Here is a 24,259-nt window from a genome sequence, read left to right on the forward strand (position 1 = left end):
TAGACTGCAAATGTCGTCGAGGGAGAGTGAACTGCGTCCGGAGATAGCGAACAAAACGTTTATTTGATGCTCTGCGCAAGAAAATCGGTGTACGATATTCTGGAGGCGCTGCGTCAGAGTGCCTCAAGCGTGAAGCGGAGGCGAACGACCGCATCGAGTCACGTGAAGCATGAGACAAGCGCAATCTGGCAATTATCTTGGAAAACTAAGCGCGCGGCGTGTGCGCCGGTCTTGGAGGCCTCAAGGTGCAGAACACAAGGCGACGGGTAATTGACGCCACAGTGTCGTCTCAGCATAGCGTTGGAAACACTTGCCTTTTCGTGGAAATGTTCAATTATCAGCGCATCGCTATAAACGCTACAGTCCTTAAAATTTCTTATATACGAATTTTCTAGTATAAAGGCACACATACAAAATATTGACGTGCTGCTATGACGCCTCAGTTATGCGCAATAATCCCTTTTCAAATGACAATCGCACAAGTATGAACGCTAAAACTCGAGCAATATTGGTGGGTGCTGCGGACGGGGTCCGCTGTTCGGGGTATTGTTTGGTGTCGTTTGGGGTACCGTTATGGGTGAACAAATAGACAATGGTGCAGACAGACACACCAAAATTTTTGTGTCGAAGGTCTCCATGAAAGAATATTGTCCTTAACAAATAGGCTGATGTTGTATTTCACAATAGCCTTCTGAAGTGGCTTCTCGTGGTTCTTGCGCTTAACGTGAGTAAAAAAAAAACATTTCACAGTTTTGTTAGGATGATGAAGGCATAACAATATATTGGAATTTCATACGAAGAGTGGCAAGCAGCTTGAAACTTGCAGCGCACGGCCTAAGCACAAAGATTACACAAGAATCGCACACCTTCACACTTACAGTGGCTTGCTCAAACACTACAATAGAAGTACGAAAAGAATGCACAGAAATTCGCAAGAAGAGCACGATTTAAGAACTATCGGAGAGGCTGTGCGTTTGAACACGGCGCTGGAAGTTAGGATTATGCAAAACGACTGCCCGATACTTCAGCGGTGTGTCTATATAATATATTTTATGGTTTTATAATCTATTCAGAGGTGAAAGCCTCGTTTTATTTTCCTTTTTCATTCGGACCCTACCATGCGCCGCATTGTAGCGATATATATTACAATTTTATTACCATCTTATATTTCATATTATCTTGAATAATCTTATTCACAGACAATAGAGCTGGTGAGATGGATGATCGACATGAACCTGGACTTCCAGAACACGACAAGACTTGAGACTGTAGATCCGGTTGAGATGATGGTGCGAGGTTCTCTTGAGTTGGGCGTGGAAGCCATCATCTCTATTCGATTCGACGAGCGAAATTTCGCCGGCTTTAGGAGATTAGTGACGGTGAGGCAACGAATTCTCGCTGGAAAAATGCTAACATAAGGACGATGCATACGTGTGGGCGTTATATGGCATGCAAGCATGCTGTGAAGTGATGAAGTCTCATTACGGTTCCTAACTCTTAGTATCTACAACTTTGAATGTGAAGCGCGCGCCCAATTCATCACAACGCTGTGGTAGGAACGCATCGAATGAGAATAGTTGTCCTAAATCTCTTTAAAGAGCCAGTCAACAGGTTCCGAAACGCACAGGGAAGCTGGCGCATTTTTGCCGCGTGCCACAAACCTCTTTCCACGCTCAGTGACGTCAACTCGGCAATCGGTGACGGGACGCCGCACACAACTTGTCAATCAATCTAAACCAGGCCTCAAAAAAAGTAATGAAGTCAACGTCGCCGGTTGCTGAGTTGAATTCACTGCGTGTGGAAGGAGGTTAGTCAGGCGCACAAAAGATACGCGAGCTTGTTTGGAGAGTGTAAAAAAAATGTCGTAGTCTGTTGACTGGCCCTTTAATGCTGTCATGAAACAGTTCATGCGCGCTTCTGCGATGCTTCATTGCAAATGGTGGAGTGGCCTAAGCGGAGTTTCTTAGTCACTTACAGTTTTATCAATGAAATGTTTTGTCTATCTTCACTGCTTTTACAAACCGTTAATTGAAGTTGAGCTGCCAAACAAATAAACAGAAAGCAAACATTAGTGTGTCAATGTAGACGCAGTAATCAGAACCACGCATTTTGTCGCAGCATTAGAAAACGCTTTGGCATAACTTCAAACTTTTGTTCGAGATAGCTGTACCGGCATATATAACTCACAAAACCTAGGTACGTGTAGCCTCCATTGCTAGGCTTGACTTTTCCCGTTAAACGCCAATGTGACTGTGTAAGGGCCACGATGTCACGGACATCGCCATAAAAAAGGGCGAGGGCTAGGTGCCTCCGACTGCTGCATCGTTCTGGGGCAATCTTGGCCGAAGTGAAATTTCCTGCGATTAATTTGCTTGATATGTGGAATTTAACATCCCAAAACCACCATATGATTATGAGGGACGCCGTAGTGCAGGGCTCCAGAAATTTTCACAACCTGGGTTTCTTTAACGTGCACCCAATTATGAGCACACGGGCATTTAGCATTTCGACCTCCTTCGAAAATGCAGCCGCTGCAGCCGGCATTCCATCCCACGAGCTGTGGGTGAGCAGCTGAGTACATTAGCCACTTAACCAACACTGTGCGGCGTCGCGCTAGCTGTTTGTTTACTTGATATCAGGCTGAAACAGGTATATATCTACCTATATCAGGGTTAAACAGGTATATCTACCTATTGGTAAACCTAGGTGAGATAACTGTTTTAATTGTCGCGTACCTGCTTTGCTGAGGGTTTGCATGCCCGTTCTAAATTATCTCGCGTGACTATCACGAAAAATAAATTGATTTCACTCTGTTTTCGGCGTTTGCGACTGCTCAAGCGTAGGTTGCAGCGAACAGCTCATAAGCGCGAAGTAATCACTGGCTCAACAATGGCCGCGTTGTCAAGTGTGTGTTGACAATAAACGTGCTTTGCAATCATAAAGGTGGTGGCGACTAGATAGCGTTTGCAGACAGCGTAGTATAAACGAGAAGGAAACTACTTTCTCCCCTTTGAACTTGGTGTCCTTTAGAGCTCGTTTAAGACGAACGCTGAAGACCACTGGAAGCATCAAGGGTGACGGAGTTTCTCAACTCCCCACCGAAGGATGGCAAAACGATCTAGTTGATTACACACCTTACAATTTCATTCTAATATTAGGTCCATTTCATATTTTTGGCACAGTGAAAACTGACCTTGTCGCATTCTCATCATGACATATATCTTCAGACGTACCACAAATATTTGTTCAAAATGAAAGTGTTGTATGCCGGGGTCCAGAAAAATATAAAAAGCGTATTTCTATGAGAGATATGATGTTGACAAAATCTATCATGAATTTACGCTGTTACTTCATGAAACCTCGAAAACTAACAGTGGTGACTTTCTTTCTTTTCACCATCGCAATAAATTATCAATGCATGACAAATAATTGTTTTAATCACAGATAAACTACAGCAAAGAACAAGAAACCTGGCTACTACATAGGAGTTACAAAAGCACATATGCAAACGAGGAGCACTATGGAATGCTGTTTCTCATGGCTGGAGTGCGTCGAGGCGAAGATCTCGTATTCGCTAGGAAAACATTACGCTACGAAAGACAATGTGAGTATGTTTTTTTTTCTTTACCTACGTGACTGCACAGATGCGAAACTGCGCCTGCTAGTGGAAGAAAGATTTTACATCATTAACAGATTTGCTCAAAGAAGGCGCTTTGGCACAGAGAGTGCTTTGGCAACGGGCCAGTTGACGATAATATTACTGAGACTATTATTGCGATAGCTTGAAAGAGCTCGTTTTGTGGAAAATGCGGTGGCAGTGTCGGTGCCGGCGTCGTTGGTTGAGCAAAAAAACGAGCATCTTTGCGTAACTGAAACATCGAGAATGATCGAAATAAACAAAATTAAAAAAATTTCGAGTCTGAGTGGGGATCGAAGCCTGGTCGATTCCCGTGGCAAGTGGGTGTTCTCCCACACAGCAACGCACAGCATTTAGTAGAAATAGTGCCCTCTGCTTGGAAGTGCTGTGAAAGTAACTCATGCATTAAAAGACACGCATACAATATACATGCTCCACAGTACGACAGGTAATGTCACCATAGGAACGCATGGTAAAACCATACATTGCCATCTGATCATACATTGCCAACGGCTACGAGGGACGAACGGGTGCCGCTAAAGAGAGCTTCGCCCCTAAAACGCTGGAAGAAATGCTGCATATGTTTTGACCTTTACCTCATTTTTAAGCTTTGCGCCGTGGCACCTTATGGCAGAAAGCAATCGGGTGTTTTTCTTCCTCTCGAAAAATCACTTCCTTCCCGTATCTCGCCTCACAGCGTGGACGCAAGCAACGTTTTCTAGCGAGTTTCTTACTGAAGAAACAGACTTTCTCGATCTGCACAGCCATTCACTGGTTTTCAGAATGAGGTGTTGGGACATGCCACAACATCCGTGACTGTGGCAACCTTGGGTAGCGTGGTCCTAGCTGCAGCCATCCGATTCACAGGAGAAGATGAGTTTAGAAGCCGGAGTAGAAAAAAGGAAGTGCTTAGGTACAGTACTTACAAGTGTTGAGTAACGTGGAGCGACATGAAACCGATGAAGCACAACCGAGCGTCTCTGCGCTCGCGTTTTATACCCTCCGTCTTCGCAATGTTCCCTGCGAATAAAGACAATTGAGTTCAGGTCCCTCCGACAGAATCGTCCTCCTCCACTTCGTCCCCAAACATGCAGTCAGACCTTCTTCTAGGAAAGTACAAGGGCACGCACACCTTGTTGCGCAGTGAGGAGCAATACGGTGCAACCGGCTCAATTCAATGACTTCGAACTCCTCGCGTGCCTTGCCGTGGTGGTCTAGTGGCTATGGTACTCGGCTGCTGATCCGCAGGTCACAGGATCAAATCCCGGCTGTGGCGGCTGCATTTCCGATGGAGGCGGAAATGTTGTAGGCCCGCGTATTCACATTTGGGAGCACGTTAAAGAACCTCAGGTGGTCGAAATTCCCGGAGTCTCTCGTAATCATATGGTGGTTTTGGAACGTTAAACCCCACAAATCGATCATAAATCGATCAATCAGGCCATTTATGTCACGCTACAAAGTACGTGCCTAGCGTGCTATCCAGGTTCAATTCGACGATACATGATACTACGTGGCATTCGCATTTTTTCTGGATGTGTAGCCATTTGCCCCGCCGCCGTGGTCTAGTGGCTAAGGTACTCGGCTGCTGACCCGCAGGGCGCGGGTTCGAATCCCGGCTGCGGCGGCTGCATTTCCGATGGAGGCGGAAATGTTGTAGGCCCGCGTATTCACATTTGGGAGCACGTTAAAGAACCTCAGGTGGTCGAAATTCCCGGAGTCTCTCGTAATCATATGGTGGTTTTGGAACGTTAAACCCCACAAATCGATCATAAATCGATCAATCAGGCCATTTATGTCACGCTACAAAGTACGTGCCTAGCGTGCTATCCAGGTTCAATTCGACGATACATGATACTACGTGGCATTCGCATTTTTTCTGGATGTGTAGCCATTTGCCCCGCCGCCGTGGTCTAGTGGCTAAGGTACTCGGCTGCTGACCCGCAGGGCGCGGGTTCGAATCCCGGCTGCGGCGGCTGCATTTCCGATGGAGGCGGAAGTGTTGTAGGCCCGTGTGCTCAGATTTAGGTGCACGTTAAAGAACCCCAGGTGGTCTAAATTTCCGGAGCCCTCCACTACGGCGTCTCTCATAATCATTTAGTGGTTTTGGGACGTTAAACCCCACATATCAATCAATCAATCAATCATGGATGTGTTGCCATTTATGCACACTCACACTGCCCGAAATTTTGCCTATCATTCGGGCTTCTATGTGAGCATATGAGGCGCCTGTCTTAGATTAGTCACATTAATTACGTTCTGTTATGCACTAGTGGTCATGTGTTTTGCGTAAATGGCGTTGATTCAGCTGAACAAATGTTTGGCGGATGACAGAAGCCGTTGTCCTACACTAGGCATAGTCAAGATGATGATTATAATGATCACAATGAAATATTTTGCAGTGGATAGCGTGTTGCTGTTGTGAATTGGTTGCAGCGCTTGACTGGGGACACAGAAGCCACGCGTTTTATTCTGGTCGGAGAAGTTTCATATCGACAGAGGGTACTTAGAAGTCCGTGTGCTTTCATTTATGAGCCCGATAAATAACTCTTATTGTCTTGGTTATTGCTCGTAAAAACCGCAGATAGCTATTGCTGTGAAGATCACTAATTTTTTTCTTCTTACTGTAGTGCGATGGATAGAGAGAAACACAGTCGACTGGAACAAGGGGTCTGGAATGTCAATTTGGAAATTGGGACAACACACAACACCGTACGTCACAGCAGGTATGTGGAACATTTATACTAAATTCACTGTTTTCCAAATCAGAGAAAGTTTTTTTTCGGCTACCCATTCCAACGACTTGTGAGATTGCCTTCTTTTTACACGATGGTTCACTTTATATCTTGTATGCGTCACTCATCTATAACTATAGACGACGTTGAGCATCACAGTATTTTGATGTTTATCTCTAGCACAATGTTTCTGGCGTCATTTTAGCAGTTAAACACTCCCTCGTCCTGAATAAAAAAAACTTACAGGGGGCACGCGTGCGCGCAACTGCTCGGGAAGGCTGAAGTGTAATCACTATTTTGTAGACAGGGCCTTCTTCAGTCTACATATAAGTTGACATCTCTACTGAACATACCAGCCAAATACATGTAATGGCTGTTATTCAAGGACGTTTATTGAAGTGCAGAAAGTATCACGTGGCTGCGCGAGCTGCTAATGCCTTCCTTAAAATGAGCCATTCACGTGCCGAAAACAGTTTGAAAGTGGTTACCCCGTTCTATAAAGCGCCTTGTAAAAGAGGTGCACCGTGACACATTAATTTTGAGGCGCCTTGTCAATTTAAATTGAAATACTCGTACGCCTCATGCGCAGAGGCCCCAATAAAATATTCACAAAGGACTCTAGTGTTATTTAGGTGTCTCACGGTGGCACTCTCTATAGCATATATGTTCCAAGTGTCAAACAAAAACTAACATCAGCGGCATCGCGTTTACGACGCCTGTTAACATTACGCTACAGCTTAGCGCACTGCGGCACGGTCAGCAGAGTAAATGGTGGCATACGCAGGCTATTGCAATTTTTACGGACTCTTCCCGTTTGTATTAAAGAAGAGGTGTGAAATGGCTCTGGTAAAGCGAATATTACGTGTTGAATAAAACAAACATCACTCGAAAACTAAGGAATGAAAACTCATGCAAGTAACCGCAATGAATACAAAATGCTCCTGCTTGACAATAATTGATTAAAATAATATTGATATCATGTGAAAATATATAATAATAATAATATTATTATTGTAATAGTTATAATATAGTAATGTAGATTTAGGGCCGCAGAGTTCCTCAATCGCTACATGATTGTGAGGAATGCCTTATTTGAAGGCTTTAGCAATTTAAAATATTTCTGTTCTTTCAGCCTACGCTAACATCGTGCAGTACACGAGCGTTTACGACTTAGTATCATAAACTTGAGGGAAATCATGATGCATGATGAGTCACTGCACTACACCGAAACGAGGATGATCGGAAGAAAGACCCACAAAACGGTTTTCAAGGCCTCATTCATATAATTGTCGTCTTGGTGTCGCACTTTGTTTCACCGTCTAGCATCTCGTCTGCATGAAAAACCCCTAACCTGGCCACACACACACGAGGACGATGTGCACTCTTATGTCACTGCAACGAATCTCTTGATAAATATTGCGAAGTAGTTCTTAGCGTATTGCAAAAACTTTGGACGTCCGTCCGTCCGTCCGTCCATCCATTCGTCCATCCATCCATCCATCCATTCATCCATTCGTCCGTCCGTCCGTTCGTCCATCCATCCATCCATCCATCCATCCATCCATCCATCCATCCATCCATCCATCCATCCATCCATCCATCCATCCATCCATCCATCCATCCATCCATCCATCCATCCATCCATCCATCCATCCATCCAATCTAGCCGCCTCTGCCTGGGTGCTCTCTTGATCCCCCGCTTAACTTGGTGTAAACCAAAATTGGTATGGGCGGGTAAGATGGTCCGACCAATACGACACGCTGATCATGACATGAATTTTGTCAGAATCTCTTCGCGTACATCGTCAATAGTAGTTCGCGCTGGGCCTGCCATGGTTGAGGTCTAGATAGACAGGAGGGTACGGAACCCTGCGCGGTGCTCGCACTCTCCCCACGCAGGATCGCAAAATGAAGTTCGTTTCTCTCTCTCTCTCTTCCTAAAAACAGTAGCACATACCAGGGGGCGGGTATGTGCCACTGGTATGTCGGTATATTCCAAAGGTGATAGGCATTTCATGTCTACCCAGGAACTGGGACAACACACATGGGCAATTGTAACTCTTGAAAGTTGAGAAAAAGCTGACTTAGGGAGCCTTGACCAGATGAATGCAAAGAATAAGTGTCATTGTATTGGCAGGAATAGAACCCTAGCATTCCGTGTGGCAATCGAGTATTCTATCACAGAGCCACGCCAGGTCTCGGAAATAATGTGCAAATAGACTCTAACATTTGTGAAACGTTCATTGGGGTTGCAATACTGGCTATCAAATTTTATAAACATTACATGTGCACTCCTATAAAACAGCCAATGCGTCGGGTAACGTAAAGTGTAGTTAGGTACCATGCACTGAAGTTGAGTTATGTAGCAGTGTCCAGGACTGCTATCTTCACGAGCATAAGCCCTTCAAATCAGCTTATCCCTTTTGTTGTTGCTAGTACTCATGTTCCTGCTGGCACCGTTTCGCAGTTGCAAACATCTCTTAATATACAAGTAAAACATATGAAACAGTTTAACGTATGAGTGCGCGTGTATTTGCCCATATATATTGCCACTTTATAACATCTCCTTAAATATAAAAATAAAACACATTCCCCTTGCATGTGCTTCCTTCGCAAAAAATGGATCCCCAAGGTAAGTTGAATCTTGCTAAGTATCTCAATATTCAATTATAATACCACCATCATAGGTTAAGTCAAGTACCCTCTTTTCGTAGCAGGCTAGCCCCCTGCATTGACGCATTTTTTATAGAGGCAGCAGTAAGAGATCACAAGAATAATTGCATGCGTCATAATTGTCCACTGCCGGCACCACCGGTGTCTGCAACCAATACCGCGTGAAATACAAAAAACACTATGTATATGAAAACATTATGGACACTATGGGAATCGAATACGGGTTTACTTCGTGCTAGCCCTGTATTCTAACACAGAACCACGCCGGTTCATGAAACTGGCCTTAGGCAGGCTTGATGTCGTAAAAAGTACCGTGTTCTTGTTCACCAACGTGGCACACACTCACTTCAAGCATAATTTTTCATCTTCTTTAGCCCAGCACCAAAAATAGCACTGAAATTGCTTGCAAGTATTTAGCGAGTACCACGCATCTCCAAAGAAGGACGAAAGATGGCAGAGTGAATGCCTCCTAACTACACAAACTATATGGTGACATAGGATGTAGAGGGTTCCCGGTGACTGTTCTCCGTGTTCCGTGCGGGTCTGGCGTTGTTTCCTCATAGTCTAGCCCAATACATCAAAATAACTGTCTGCACTCTAGCCCGATTTATTGCCATAACTTTCGTGACAGTCTAGCCTCATTTATTGACAATATTCGTTTCAGTCTTGCCCTATACACTTAATACTTTTTGTTAGTCTGGGCACGTTCGTTGGAAAACGCAGTCTTAGAGATTCGTGTTGTTCGGGCTGTTCTATCGTGGCCGAGGAAAGACACGGACGCCGGAACTAGACAGGAACGAATGCCGCTTTATCGAAAAAAATTATCTGCTTTTAAAGCGCTTCATCGTGACGACGGTCTTACGTCATGGCTCGTTTGATAACCGATGTCACACTCTTCCCTTCTTAGTGAAACAACAGTCATTTTTTAAACTTGCTCTTTTCGTGAAGTCTTTTGCAGCGTACCGGTCAGGAGGCTATCGCGCGTGGGTGCCTCGTCGTGGTAATGCTGACGATGACTCGTTGCCTGTAGGAATAGGCTGCTCAACTGCTGGGGAGCTAGATCCGGTCTTGTTAAGCCCTGCATTCCCTCTTTCTGTACCTGATGACGCGTCTAGAGGTGGTTCTGTTGGTAGGACCTGTGGAGTCTTGTCGTCGCTGGAATCTCCTAACTCTGATGAGGTTGCCCGAGTTGGATCTCGTCTTCTTGGCCAAGGTTCGCTTGACACGTTGCCTCTCGAAAAGACTTCTCGAAAAGACGAATCCTGCAAAAGGCTTCTTGGCACTTTTGATCCTCCTCGGCGGATTCCTCTATCATTCTGCGAACCAGTTGCGGATGCCGCATTACTAGGGACTTCGGTCCATACGCTAGTTTTCTTCTGTCGCAAGTGACCCACGTGAGTGAACTGTATTCACCCTTGAACCCTAATCATGTACGTGACTGGGCTGAGAATTTGCTTAACAGTACCTTCTTGCCATGATACCGGCTCACCACAAGTGGTATTTACGTACACTGTATCCCATGGAGAAAAAGCCAGCGGGTCCTTTGTGGCGATTACGTCACTCCGTGTCTTGTTTCAGGTGTTCCGCCATGTCTCCTGCAAAGCTTGGTTTAAGAAGAGACAATGTAATTCGGGGCAGGCGCTTAAGGAAAACTTCAGCAGGCGTCCAGGAAGTCATCGAGGGGGGGGGTGTGTCTATACGAAGAAAGAAATTTGTTAAGACGTTCTTGTACTGTGTTCTTCACTCCAGCATGTTGATCGCTCAGAACCTGCTTCAAGAGAGCTTCCTTGGTCGTTCTTACCAGTTGTTCTGCGGCTCCATCAGAAGCGGCATGACAAAGAAGGGTCCTAGTATGCTTGATACCCCTGTGCCTCAAGAACTCTCAAAAGTCATCCGAAGTAAACTGTGGACCGTTGTCGGTTACAGTTTCTTCAGGGTAGCCGTATGCGGCGAATAACGTGTCCAGTTTTTCCAAGGTTCTGGTGGTTGTATTCGATGGCATAACAAACACTTCATTCAACCCACTTAGAGTACACGTCTACAAGAACGAGTAGATTTACACCGTCTTTGACAGCGTAGTCGGCGTCAGTCATCTCACAGCCTTTTGTTGGATACCGCCAGGGTTGTAGAGGACCTGTCGACTTTGCTGGACGAGTACTTTGGTAGACTTGACAATTCCGGACGGTGTCTTCTACGTCTTTCTTCGAGTGAAGGCAACCACACGTACGACCGTGCAAGCATCGTCATACGACTCATCCCTGGATGTCCCTCATGCAGCATTGAGAGAACATGAGCTTGCGGAGTTTCTGGCACGATAACTCGATTGCTCCTAGTCAAGCACCCCTGCTGTGCAGACAGGTGATCTCTGTGTATGAAAAACGGTCGCAGTTCGTCAAGGTAATGCTGTCGCCATCCTGAAGGACGTAGCTTAAAACACGTGTTAAAACAGTGTCTCGTTCAGTTTCTTGAGCAACGTCTTTCGCTGTCAGCGGGGTTGCGTCGAAAACAGCTAAACACTCCAGTTCGTCGTTCCCAAAACTTGTAGACAGTGGTAGCCGTGATAGCGCGTGAGCGACTTGCATTTTCTTGCCGTTCTTGAACATGAGATCGTACTGATACGCTGTCAACGTCAGGGCCCATATCTGCATTCGTGCAGCTGCTAATGATGGCAGAGGCTTATCGCGCCAAGAAGCCCAAGAAGCGGCAGATGGTCGGTGTACAGGCTGAATTTGCGGCCATACAAGTAGCGATGGAATCGTCGCCACCCAAATATGAGTGCGAGAGCTTCTTTTTCCCCTTGAGCATAGTTGCGTTCACTGCTGGGTAATGTGCACGAAGCGAATGCGATCGGTCGTTTGGTTCCGTCAGGCATTTCGTGGAAAATCACAGCTCCCAAGCAGTAAGCGGAAGAATCGCAACTAAGTCCGACTGGTTTTGTGACGTCGAAGAAGGCTAATACCCCGCTGTTCAGAATTATTTCCCAAGTTTCTTCGAATGCCTTCCTGCACTGTCACGTCCATTCCCACTTGTGGTCTTTTTGAAGAAGCTCATAAAGTGGTGCTACCACACTCACAGAAGCTCATAAAGTGGTGTTGCCAAATTCCGCAAGAATTTGCCCTAAAAGTTTAGAAGACCCAAGTAGGCCCTCAGATCCGTGATGTTACTGGGCTCTGGCGCATCTCGCACTGCATTTATCTTTTCAGCGGTGGGGTAGATGCCCTCCTCCGAGACCTTGTGCCCGAAGTAAACCACAGAATCACGAAAAAAATTTGCATTTTTCTTCCTTTAGCGTTATGTTGTGGTCGCTGAGTGCTTTCAGGACATTTGTGGCGGTTGTGTAGCAGTCTTTTGCACTGTGGCCAGTGATGATGACGTCGTCTATATAGCATCTTACGTTAGGAATTCCTTCTAGGACTTTGTCTATCATAGCCTGAAATAAGGCCGGTGCGCTCGCAATTCCAAATGGAAGTCTTTGGAATTCGTATAAGCCTTGATGCGTGTTTATCGTGAGCAGTCGCTTAGACTCTTCACTGAGAGGCATTTGCTGGTACGCCGAAGATAAGTCCAGCACGCAAAAGAATTTGCCCCAGCTAGCATGGATTATAAATCCTCATGAAGCGGTAGTAGATATCAATCAGCGTTGAGTATTCAATTGATTGTTATTTTGTAGCCTCCGCAAATTCAGATTCCGCCTCCACGCTTCGGAACTGGTACGATGGGAGTCGCCCACTGGCTCGTAGTTACTTTCTTTAAGATGTCTTCACTCTGTAGTTTCCGAAGTTCTTCGCTGACTGCCTCTTTAGTAGCAAAAGGCATAGACCAGGCTTTGCAGGACACAGACGTAGCATTTGGGTCATCGGCTATTTTGGCTTCGAAGTTGCCAACTATTCCCGGGGTCGTACGGAAGACTTCTGGAAATTTTTCCCACAGAGAACGGACATCCGTGCTTTGTGTGACAGCACTGACGGTATTCCATTCAAGTTGCAACTTTTCAAGCCAATCTCGCCCTAGAAGCATAGGCATAGCCTTGCCCTGGTCCTTTATCATATGTAGCGGAAGCTCTGTTTTGCAGCCGTTATGCTCGACAATTACGGTCGCCTGTCCTCTCAGCTTTACAGGCCTTCCTGTATACGTTTTCAACACTGCCTTTTTTGGTTTGCATGCAGTTTGCGAAAATCATTGCTTGAACGTACTTGCAGGCATCAATGTGACAGCTGCACCCGTATCCAAAAGCATAGAAATAGGCTTCCCTTCAATCAGCAAAGACACTTTGTAGCCTCGTTTCCCATCTCTAGCAAACATCACGACGTGATGTCGTGATGTGTGCAGTCGACAGACGAATCGTCTGTCGCTTCAGCGTAGTTCACCGGACAGTTTTTCTTTTCTCGACACATCGTTTGCAGATGCCCTGTTTTAGCACACGCGCGGCACTTCGCGTTGCGATACCAGCACCTGTCTGCATCGTGCCCTTTCCCAGAGCGATAACAAGTGGTCTTCGTTTGACCCTGTTCGTTCTTATGTGTCGACGGCCTGGTTTTTGCTTGTGTTTTCCTACTGACCGCATTAGTATCGGTCGAGCATTCTACTTTAGAATGTAGCTCCATGGTTTGCTTGGCAGCAAGTTCTTTTTTGAGTGCAATTTTGCACGCTTTTTCAACGGTTAAGTTTTCAGTTTCGAACAATATTCTTCAAGTCTCTTGGTCCCGCAGTCCTGCCACGAGTCGATCCCTTAACGCATCGTTTAGAAATGCCTTGAACTCGCAACTGCGCGCCAAATGTTTCAATTCTGTCATGAATACTTTGACGCATTCTCCTTCCTTCTGCATGCGTTTGTTGAACTTGCAACGCTCGGCGATTACAGAATACTCAGGACTGTAGTGTTGTGCTAGAACTTCCTGTATTTCTGTGAAGGTTTTGTCAGTAGGTCTGTCAGGGACTAAAATTTTCTGGAGCTTCCCGTACACTCTTCTTCCTACTACGTTCAAGAACAGTCTCAGCTTCTTTAGCTCCGGAACCTCATTAAGTGCCACAAAGTTCTCAAACCTCTAGAAATACGACTTGATGTCGTCGCTGCTTGGGTTAAACTCTGGCATGCTTCCGAAACGTTGCGAAGCTAGCGGAATCGCCATTTTGAAACGCTTGCCTTCTGTGCTGGGGCCAGTCGTCCGTTCCGCTTCAACCGCTGTGCCGGTGCCTGCTTCAGAATCGTACTATAATCCCATCTTCGTCGCCAGTTGTTCTATCGTGGCCGAGGAAAGACACGGACGCCGGGACCAGACAGGATCTAATGCCGTTTTATTGAAGGAATGGTCTGCTTTTAAAGTGCTTTATCGTGACGACGGTCTTACGCGATGGCTCGTTTGATAACCGATATCACACGGGCTTTTCACTGGCGTTCTCAGTGCACAGTGCAACACATTCTTATTAGGCGTCTAGAAGGAAGTTGAAGAAGTTAACGTTCCGGATGAAACTGTAGTGTGGCTTGGGACTTAATTAATAGTATTGCCACGTAACATCTTGGGTAGATGTTTTGGGTACTTTTCTGATGACAGAGCTCAGAAGTGGACCTCTCCTCCTGTTTACTACTAATGCCCCACGTTAAGGCACACCTTCGCGAACCACGTCGGCAACATCACCGACAACGAGCGGCTACGTCACTATAACGCAACCCTTCGATCCCGGTGCCTTTACTGGCGAGAGCAACATCAATATGTATATGATGCTCAACATGAACGCGAGTGCGCAAGCAACCAATATGGCTGGGACTTAACTGTTATTTCGGCAAGTTTTCTGTTCTATTTGACGAAGCCCTCGTGTCTATTTGAGACCCACGAGCAAGAGGTTACGATGGGGGATATCTGCTATTGCAAAAACCAGCGCTACTGGCTACTAGCGTTCAGCGCCATACCTGATTGTGGCTCAGAATTGCGCTAATACTGGGACGCTGGAGTGGCAGCGTCCCAGTACCGGCGCCAGGTACTCGGCGCAAAATGGCTTCACATGGTTAAAACGGGGGGTGCCCATTTGTCATAAATAAATAAATAAATACAGAAGTGAAAGAAGAAATATTTCCACATTAACAACAAAAATAAAGAAATCATAAAGAAATATAATACCCCACGACCGGATTTGAACTGGTGACCTTTGAATTACAACCCTACAACTCTATTCACTAAGCCATGACAGAACATGTTGGTTGGGTTGTACATTACTTTTTACCCTAAAACACGCCTTTCGTCTTTATGTTGACAAGCCGCACAGTCAAGATTAACGCCATATTCTTTTGCAAATGACAATTGCGTCTTCATTCGACAGTGGCGAACGGGTTCGGGGAACCAAAACGACGTGCGGATATTGGGAAGGGCGCAAAGTTTTTCGAAGAATCCAATCTTAACTCTCAAAAATCTCAAATGAACTGGAAGAGGAGGCGCGGATTGTTGTTGCCGATATTTTTTTCTTCTTTGACAGTCACTTCTCGCACTTGCTACTGGTCAACATGTTTAGATTATTCCAGACGACTTGTTCGGTACATATGCGCAGACACGATTGAATACTGAGTATTTTTCTCGCGCAAGGGACAATGTAGCAGAATACACCGGGCGTGCCAGTGTACAGATTTGCAGTTATATCAATACCTGCTACTAAGAAACTGCTGAAGAAAATACTAATGCAATCCACTTGGAAAGCATGCCATTGGGTTAGTTCACTAAGGCGTGCCAAAGTACCAACTCGAAATTGCTTGTTGTTAAATACGAGTCAGAAAAGTACCGGCTACGACGTTTGGCATGAAGCTTTCGGCGACAGCCTGCTTTGCTCAAAGCACGACACATTGATCGTCGTCACTCCTCGTGCGGGCACCGCACAAGCGTAGAAATAGTTGATTTAGGCTCATGGATGTATAAACTGTATTTTACAGTTGTTCTTACACTTTCTAATTGTGCCCACCTAAAGCAAAAAGCGCCAGCAGCATGTACACCGACGCGGCCGCCACAATAAGCCTAATGCTCGCTGGGACGGTGCAAAAGGCCGCTCTCGAGGCAGCTGAGTTGCGATGCTTGAAGTTTCTGCACTTGAGCTTCACAACATTTCTAACTGTTATCTTATCTGTACCTGAAGTAAGTAGAAGGTCAGTCATTTCCATACATGCTTTTCCACAGCGGCGATCCCGAGCGATAGCTGTATTTCTGGCCACCGCTGGCAGTATACAACGGGTGTGCCAGTTTGCACATTCGTAGTTATATCAATCCCAATAACTAAATAAACGCCCAAAAATACTAATTCAATCCGCTGAAAACGTATGCCGGGCAGTCAGTTCACGAAGGCGTACCAAATTACCAACAGGAAATGTCGTGTTCTTACATATCAGTCAGAGAAGTACCACTTAAGTGCGGCCGGACGCTTTCGATGACAGCCCGCGCAGCTGAAAGCACGGCACATCGATTGTCAGCGCTCCTTGTGCAGACAGCAAGACAAGGCAAACTAGTTTATTTAGGTTCATGGATTTCTAAACTATACTTTACAGTTATTCTCACACTTTAAAATTGTGTGTACACGAAGCAATAAGTGCCGGTAACACCGACGCAGCCCGCACGACAGTCCCAATGCTCGCTGGGCCGGACACTGGGTAAGACCGCTCTCGATGCGGTGAGTTGGAATGGTTGACTTTTCTGAATTTGAGCTTCGGAACTTTTCTAACTGTTACCTGGAGTAAGTTGAAGGATACGCATGGTCAGACATCTATTTACGCGGTGTGGCGGAATCGAACGACAGATGTTTCTCTCGCCTCCACTGGGAAACCTTGCGAAGCGATCGAGAGAGCTCATTTGCGTACGTCAAACGTGTGGCATGAACAATTTTCTGTTTCTTTTGGGAGTGGCGTCCAGCTCCAGGCCTACAAACACTGCAACACGGAATGGTTCCAGCAATACACAAAACGATGCGAAGATGGCCGGTATACGCCGAGGTCATGCGGAAAAGGTGCATTAATTGCTGTGATACCTACGTGCACCGCAAATATTACGTATGCTCGGGATCTGTTGGGGTAGCATTTATACATGCCGTCGAATAAAGCGTTTTATATTCAACGACACTGAATCATACCATGGCACAAGCTACATTATTCTGCATGCTGCGCTGGTAGAAACAGTGCATGCTCCAGTAAGCACCAGCGCTTGCCAGTCAAAATTCCAGCACTTCCAGTGCTTTCCAGTGTGCACTAGCATCACAGCGATTAATCCAGCGTCCCTACCAGTGCAACACAGCTATTTCCCAGTGCACCCAGCTTAGTACCAGGTAATGCCAGTGTGTACCAGTCTCTTTAGCGTGTACCATGCAGTGCCAATAAACGTACTCGAATTACGCTTGGGATGCCGTTTTTTGCAATAAGGGCAAACTGCTATGCGACCTTTTAGGCAACCACTTTGGAGAACAGATTGCTGCCTAGAAACAATTTACTGTGCGTAATCAGACGCCAACCAAGCCCTACTAGGTATACATTCAAGAAATATCAGCCTTGTGGCAGAAGACCAACCACAGCATGCCCGAGGCTTGAGTGAGGTTTGCGACGCTGTATGTCTAGGACAGGCTACCCGGATTTTACACAACGGCGATCTGTGTTGAGCCTCTCTACTCCATTGCCTAGAGTTGATGTGGTCGATTATATAGCACACTGAGTGGGTGCCGCTCATGAACTGATTACAACTGGCGATCATCCAAGGAAGAGTTCCACAATTATCATGCAGGCTTAGGTAGCTTACCAATTGGGAAAGGAATTGTGCTGGCTTGGCTGAATGATTTGGTAAGCACCTGCAATGCAACTTCTCGGAGGACTCGGTATGGAATGGCTGTGTTTGTGAGAGGTTTCAAGCTACGTTCCGCTAAGGACCCGAAACTTCGAAGACGCTGTATTCCAGCGAATTAAGAGGCCGTGATGTGAGGTTTTGATCTCGCTGCTGCTTCGCGACTGATCCAAATCTATTGGTGATTCAGAAGTGTCGGCAAGGTTTGGGTTGTTGCGTCCCCCTGTAATCTAGTCAAGTTAGAGCCGTGGCTTTTCGATTCAGAGAACACCCTATACCACCTAAAGGTGCAGGCTGTTCTTGCGCGGGTTGGCAGTGCCTTCTACTTGTGGTGCGGAGATGTGCCCCGCAGGCCTATTGGCCAGAGTCGGCTATGCAGTGCGTTGGCTTGTTTGCTGCATTTCTGCCAGTGGTGACACTGGACGGTCCTGAGCAGTCTTGCTGCATTGCTCTTCGGAGCGAGTAAAAGGGAGAGCCCACCTGTCGGCATGAGCTCCTCTGAGCCCGAACAATCGGATCGGTCGGTTTCACCCATGTCAAACTGAACCGGCCAAGTCTTACTCGAGGTGCTTACCCTTCATCTATGCCTCCTCCCCCCCCCCCCCCCCATTATGCTATCCCATCAGGCGGGCGCATAGCGTCACACAGGTGCAAAGTGAACTCGAGAAGGGGTTGATATGTGGGGTTTAACGTCCCAAAACCACCATATGATTATGAGAGACGCCGTAGTGGAGGGCTCCGGAAATTTAGACCACCTGGGGTTCTTAAACGTGCACCCAAATCTGAGCACACGGGCCTACAACATTTCCGCCTCCATCGGAAATGCAGCCGCCGCAGCCAGGATTCGAACCCGCGTCCTGCGGGTCAGCAGCCGAGTACCTTAGCCACTAGACCACCGCGGCGGGGCTCGAGAAGGGGTGAATCAAGCATCATGATGACACTGGCTCATGATAATATGACAAAGAACACAATACCCTTTTCTTTCACCATTGTATTAGGGCAAAATTGACTCACTATCCCAGCCCTTGTGCCTTGGAAAAAATATCGCCAGAAGCGACAATTTTTTCCCATAAGGCAGCAATATTCAAAAGTATCACCCAATGACGAAGTATTGTAATATCGTTTTTGCTATCTGTTTTATATGTTTTACAACGTCATATCCGTGATTTAAGTCAGCGGAGCAGTGATGAACCCCGGCGCCAAACACTTTCGTGTATAAAAAAATGGCAGCATATCCACGGAGTGTATAATGGAGAGTGGAGCGAAGCATCCGTCTATTCATTCGTTCTAACTTTCGTCCGTCCATGCGTCCGTCTGTGTGACCGTCCATACGTCCATCCGCCCATCCGCGCGTGCGTATGTTCGTGCGTCCGCACGTTAATCTGTGCGTCCGTCCCTGCTTTCGTTCATGCATCCGCTCCTGCGTCGGTCCATGCGTCCATCCGACCATGCAGCCATCCGTGCGTCCGTGCATGCATGTGTCTGTGTGTCTGTTCGCCCACCTATTCAACACTCTAAGTACCACCATCTCGCATCTTTTCTTCATATATTCCTCACATAGAAGCACCGCCATCCAGCGGACATTCCAAAAACTGAACGAGAGAAGGCACATGCACACTTTTTCACGGCTTGCACTTCGCGTCTACTTCCCACCTTTAAACACCTGGAGTTCATGATAGTTCACTGTATTCATGACACTGCGGCCCAACGCTCACTAAACCTTTCTAAAACCTAGGAGGTTATGCCCAGCGAGTATAACATAGCAACCCTTTCTTGTCTTCTGCGCGTTGTTGAACAATAAAAAAGTCGCAGCGTGCGCGTTAACTTAAAGCCGAATTCTCCTGTCTCTCATTTCCCCTAAGCAGCCATTGGTATATACATTCAGCACTATTTTTATTGTTCAACAACGCAGAGAACAAATCTCTCACCGGCACCATCTTGGAGATCAAAATTTTATACTTGTTACACACTAACACAACGGCTACGAGGGACGAACGGGTGTCGCTATACGGAGCTTCGCCCCTAAAAACTGGCAGATTCCACGAACAGTGAGAATCAATAATATGCGAAGCACGAATGAGAAACGTTTATGTGTCAGTTTAAAATTAGCACAACGCTACGAGGTGGAGGTAAATGATGCCGTACATCACTTCCGTGTCATGATTATCACGTTCGGATGTGTCGTTTACTTTCGTCATCTAATCATGTCACGCCATAGCAAATTTATTATATGTGGAGCTAGCGACTTGCCCGCGAGCATGCTATGAGCGTGGTATGTTGTCATGTTCTTACACGACACGCTTGTTATGATTATCATTTTTGCACAAGTCAAATATTTAGTCATCCATTGACGTCATGTAACCCTGACTTTGGTATACGTAGAGCTAGCAAAACGGCCGCGAGCGCATCATGAAGGGTCCAGTATACTTCAATGTAGCGTTGATGCGCACGCACGCTGAGTACAGCGACGCTAGGTTAGCAAAATGCCAGCACTCTATAGTCTGACGCCAGGCGGGACCGGCCCAACCAGCGTCCGTCGGAGCGGCCCGACGGCAACCGGCAGAAATGCGACATCCTGCATTTCGTGCCGATGCGTTACCCAGACAACACTGCGTCTCCCTCTCTTTCGTGACAGAGGGACTCCAGACGCACTTAAACGCGCATGTGTCAAAGCAACGCAGCGTGGCGCGTGCCTGCGAGTATTCGGCAGGACCGGCGCCTGGCGTGGCAACGCCGGCGTGAGGCAAAAAAATGAACACCGGCGAACACGCGCACCGCGTGATGTCAAAATGTATTGGCGCCTTGACTGTGGAATGTAGTCATTTTCTCACATGACACGCATCTCACGATCATCATATTTGCACAAGTTACATACCTTCGTCATTCATTGACATCAGGTATTACCAAATTTCGCCTATGTGAAGCAAGTGAAACGGCCGCGAGCGCATTAAGACTGTGGTATGTAGTCATTTTGTCACATGACACGCATGTCATATTATCTAGTTCGGATGTGCCATTTACCTATGTTGACCGTTCGTGTCACGTAATATCGAGTTTGATACATGTGAAGATAGCGAAACGGCTGCGAGCACATCGCGAGCCTAGCATGTAGTCATGTTGTTACATGACATGCATCTTATGTTTATAATGTTTGCACCAGTATCATACGTTCGTCATCCATTCAGGTCCCGCAATACCGAAGTTGACACAAGTTAAGCTAGTGAAATGGCTGCCAGCTCATCATGAGCTTGGCATGTAGTCATGTTGTTACATGGCACGGCATCTTGTAATTATCTTGTTTGTACCAGTCACATACCTTCGTCATCCATTCACGTACCGTGATACCAAATTTTTTGTATGTGACGCTAGCGAAACGGCGGCGAGCGCATCATGAGCGTGGCATGTAGTCATGTTGTTACATGACACGAATGTCATGATTTTCATGTTAGGGTCTCTCGCTTGCGTTCGCCATCGAATCATGTCGTACCATACCAGTTTCGCAACATGCCATGTAAACGGAACCACCACAAGAACTGCAGGACCATGAAATCTAAATCGTGAGATTCATGACACGTGTCATGCTTTTCTTGTCATGCTAGTAAAATATGTTTTTCATGCAGTCATGTTATGACATATCAAGTTTTGCATCGATACCATCATCGAAACGGCCAGGAGAGGTAAAAGTCGTCGGCAGCTAGATAGATAGATAGATAGATAGATAGATAGATAGATAGATAGATCGATAGATAGATAGATAGATAGATAGATAGATAGATAGATAGATAGATAAATAGATAGATAGATAGGCTTAAAGTTGCCGAAGTTCGCTAAGAAAAGCTTCGCATTTATTACGTTGGCTGTTGGCATAGTAGTGCTCTTGCCGAAATACCACTTAGCCCTAGATCAGAACATGTGCAGAAAAAGTCTTACAAATAAATTAGTTGGATCAGGAACCGCCGAGTGGCCACCGAATAAGCAAGACTTGCCACTGCTCGGACTCGTTTGATGGCTCACGTGGAGAGAAAGAAAGAAACAAAAACCAAGTGCGCTCGGCTGAACTTCCCTACCTGCAACTAGTCTCCCTTTTAGGGTGGAACTACTGCCACGTTTCGAGCGTTCTGCTCAGGAGCAGGAAAGGGGAGGGGTAAGATTGATATCAGATTGAACTCGTAAGATATAGGTCTTGTCTTTTCAACAAGGAGTTCCCTCCAGAGGGCCTCAGGTCGCCTTAGTTATGTTGTAGCTTATTTTCAGGAAATTTCACCACTTTATCAGCAATAGGCTATCGTATATGTAGTGGGTGGCACCGATAAATCACTGGCCTAAATCCCAGGTAGCAATTATTTAATTGATATCTGGCATTTGACGTCCTAGAAACCACCATGTGATTATGAGAGACGCCGTAGCAGAGTGCTCCAGAATTTTCGGCCACCTGGGGTTCTTTCCATTCATCTGAGCACATCTGAGCACGCGGGCCTACTGCATTTTCATCTACATTGAAAATGCGGCCACCGCAGCATAGATTCGACCTCTCGACCTGCATGTCAGTAGTCGAGTACTTTGACTACAGCCGCTGCCGAGGTAGTATGCGTGACATTTGCAAAGGTGCTTAGCAATAACGAAGCGAGTATTATAATGACGTAACTCTACTATCTTTGACAACATTTACTTTTCCAACACCAGAGCAGTGGGGCAACTACTTTTCCAAGTACACCGAGGGCTATTACGAGGGTGATGCCATAATTTATAACTACGTACACGGTACCATGATGATCAAGAAGCTGTTCGAGGACGATGTCATTGGCGCAGCTGGACTGCAATACCTGGTCGCTTGGAGCATATATAGGCAGCTGGCCGAGTTCACTGAGCCATACTTGTTCCGCGGTGACCGGACAGCAGAAGAATCTTGTTTCGTGCACGTCAAGAATGTAATGAGACTGGCAGTTCTGAGCAACTACTTCAACACGGGTGCGTATAATATCTGTGAAACATTACGACTCCGCAAGGTTTTTAAGGAGATGTGCTTCCCGCGAACAGAACATTCGCAGCATTGCGGCACACGTTTCATACTCTCAATGTAGTTGGCGTCAGGCAACACGGTGACAACATGAATGAGATGACAGTAACGCAACAGCAACAATGTGGTGGTGTGAAGTTGTCCCGAAACTCTTTGAAAGTAATCGTCAAATGGTTTTATTATATGAAAAGGGCGTTGCATCGGGCTAGTTCGTAATTCTCAGGTAAAAGCTTTAGAGGGCAGAACTTTTGAACGCAAGGCAGAGGCTTGCTAAAAACAATATCGAACTTAACATATAAACAATTATTATCGAAGCTCGGAAGTAAATAACGTAAAATAGTAAGAAGGAACACTGCACTCAATTCAGTAATCTAAAAAAGTCAAAGCTTTGCCGAAAAGGTGAAGAAATGACGCGATAGCAACCATTTGAAAGGTCACGCACTGAATAGAAAGCAGATCTAAACGTGCCCCACGTTTCTCGCGCACAAATTACGCGAAAAACGTATTCACAGGTACTGATGCACGCGAAGAAGCATCTCATTTGTTACTTCGCGGAGTCTGAAGAGCGCGCGCTTTTCGCGAATGAAGACTGATACTATTGAAGTGACCTTTGTGCGCCCGGTAACTATATACAGCATAATCGTTCCACGTAAAGCCCGAGGCCAGCCAAGGCGTACAATCCCCCTCACCCCGCCACCGTGAGATGAGGACACGCGAGGAGCGTGGCTCCCCTTCTCTAAGCCGGGCCAACTACGCGGAGGAGATTAGAGAGGGCACCGCTGCGCGATGTGGCGACGTGCGCTTATTGCGCTATCTTTCTGGTAGGGCTGAAAACACAGCAGCGGTAAGTGGTAGCTCCGTTGTCAAAAGGGCACCCAGCACTTCTACCAAAATGTTACTTTGGAAATATCAGTAGTCAGTCCGCAGCCACAACACAGCTCACCGACAACGTCCACTTCTTCACTCTCAGTCTGAGGCACCCTTTCTTGGTATGTCCCACTATGTCTTGTTACAGTCACCCGAAATCACGTAACAATATAATAGCCCCAGTAATCAGTGGCGCTTTTCGACCATGCTCGGGAAGTGTGACAGGGCCCGTTTAATTTGTCTACTGAATCACAGAAAAGTAGCTCTTGAAGGCAACATATTCGATCGCGAATGCACCTTAGTAGCCGATGACTCAATAAATGTTGAGATCACCAAAAGGCTCGAGATAAAGGAATATATTTCAGCAGGAAATGATTTTACGGTATGGCCCTTAAGGCGAACCCTAAAATTTCTCTCGATGTATTCTAGCATTGGCAAGCATGTACCTACAAGGAGTGTCACTGACGAAAGAGGATTGATGTGGAGAGAAGGATTTGTTCAATAGGTGGAGGGAATTCGCGGAGAAATGATGCGG

At 46.3% G+C, this 24,259-nt stretch overlaps 1 protein-coding gene across 1 annotated transcript in view; it reads left to right on the forward strand.

The window, feature by feature from the left end:
• The window catches only part of LOC142802916 (uncharacterized), a 60,492-nt gene extending 36,505 nt beyond the window's left edge, over positions 1-23,987 (forward strand). The window contains exons 3-7 of the mRNA XM_075888000.1: positions 1,200-1,379; positions 3,445-3,604; positions 6,265-6,360; positions 22,524-22,808; positions 23,980-23,987. Of these exons, the coding sequence (XP_075744115.1) occupies positions 1,200-1,379; positions 3,445-3,604; positions 6,265-6,360; positions 22,524-22,808; positions 23,980-23,987 (729 nt within the window). The remainder of the gene's footprint in view (positions 1-1,199; positions 1,380-3,444; positions 3,605-6,264; positions 6,361-22,523; positions 22,809-23,979) is intronic.
• Positions 23,988-24,259: the final 272 nt, after the last annotated feature.

This window comes from Rhipicephalus microplus, chromosome 3, assembly GCF_043290135.1.
Source record: "Rhipicephalus microplus isolate Deutch F79 chromosome 3, USDA_Rmic, whole genome shotgun sequence".
In the NCBI taxonomy this organism is placed as follows: domain Eukaryota; kingdom Metazoa; phylum Arthropoda; class Arachnida; order Ixodida; family Ixodidae; genus Rhipicephalus; species Rhipicephalus microplus.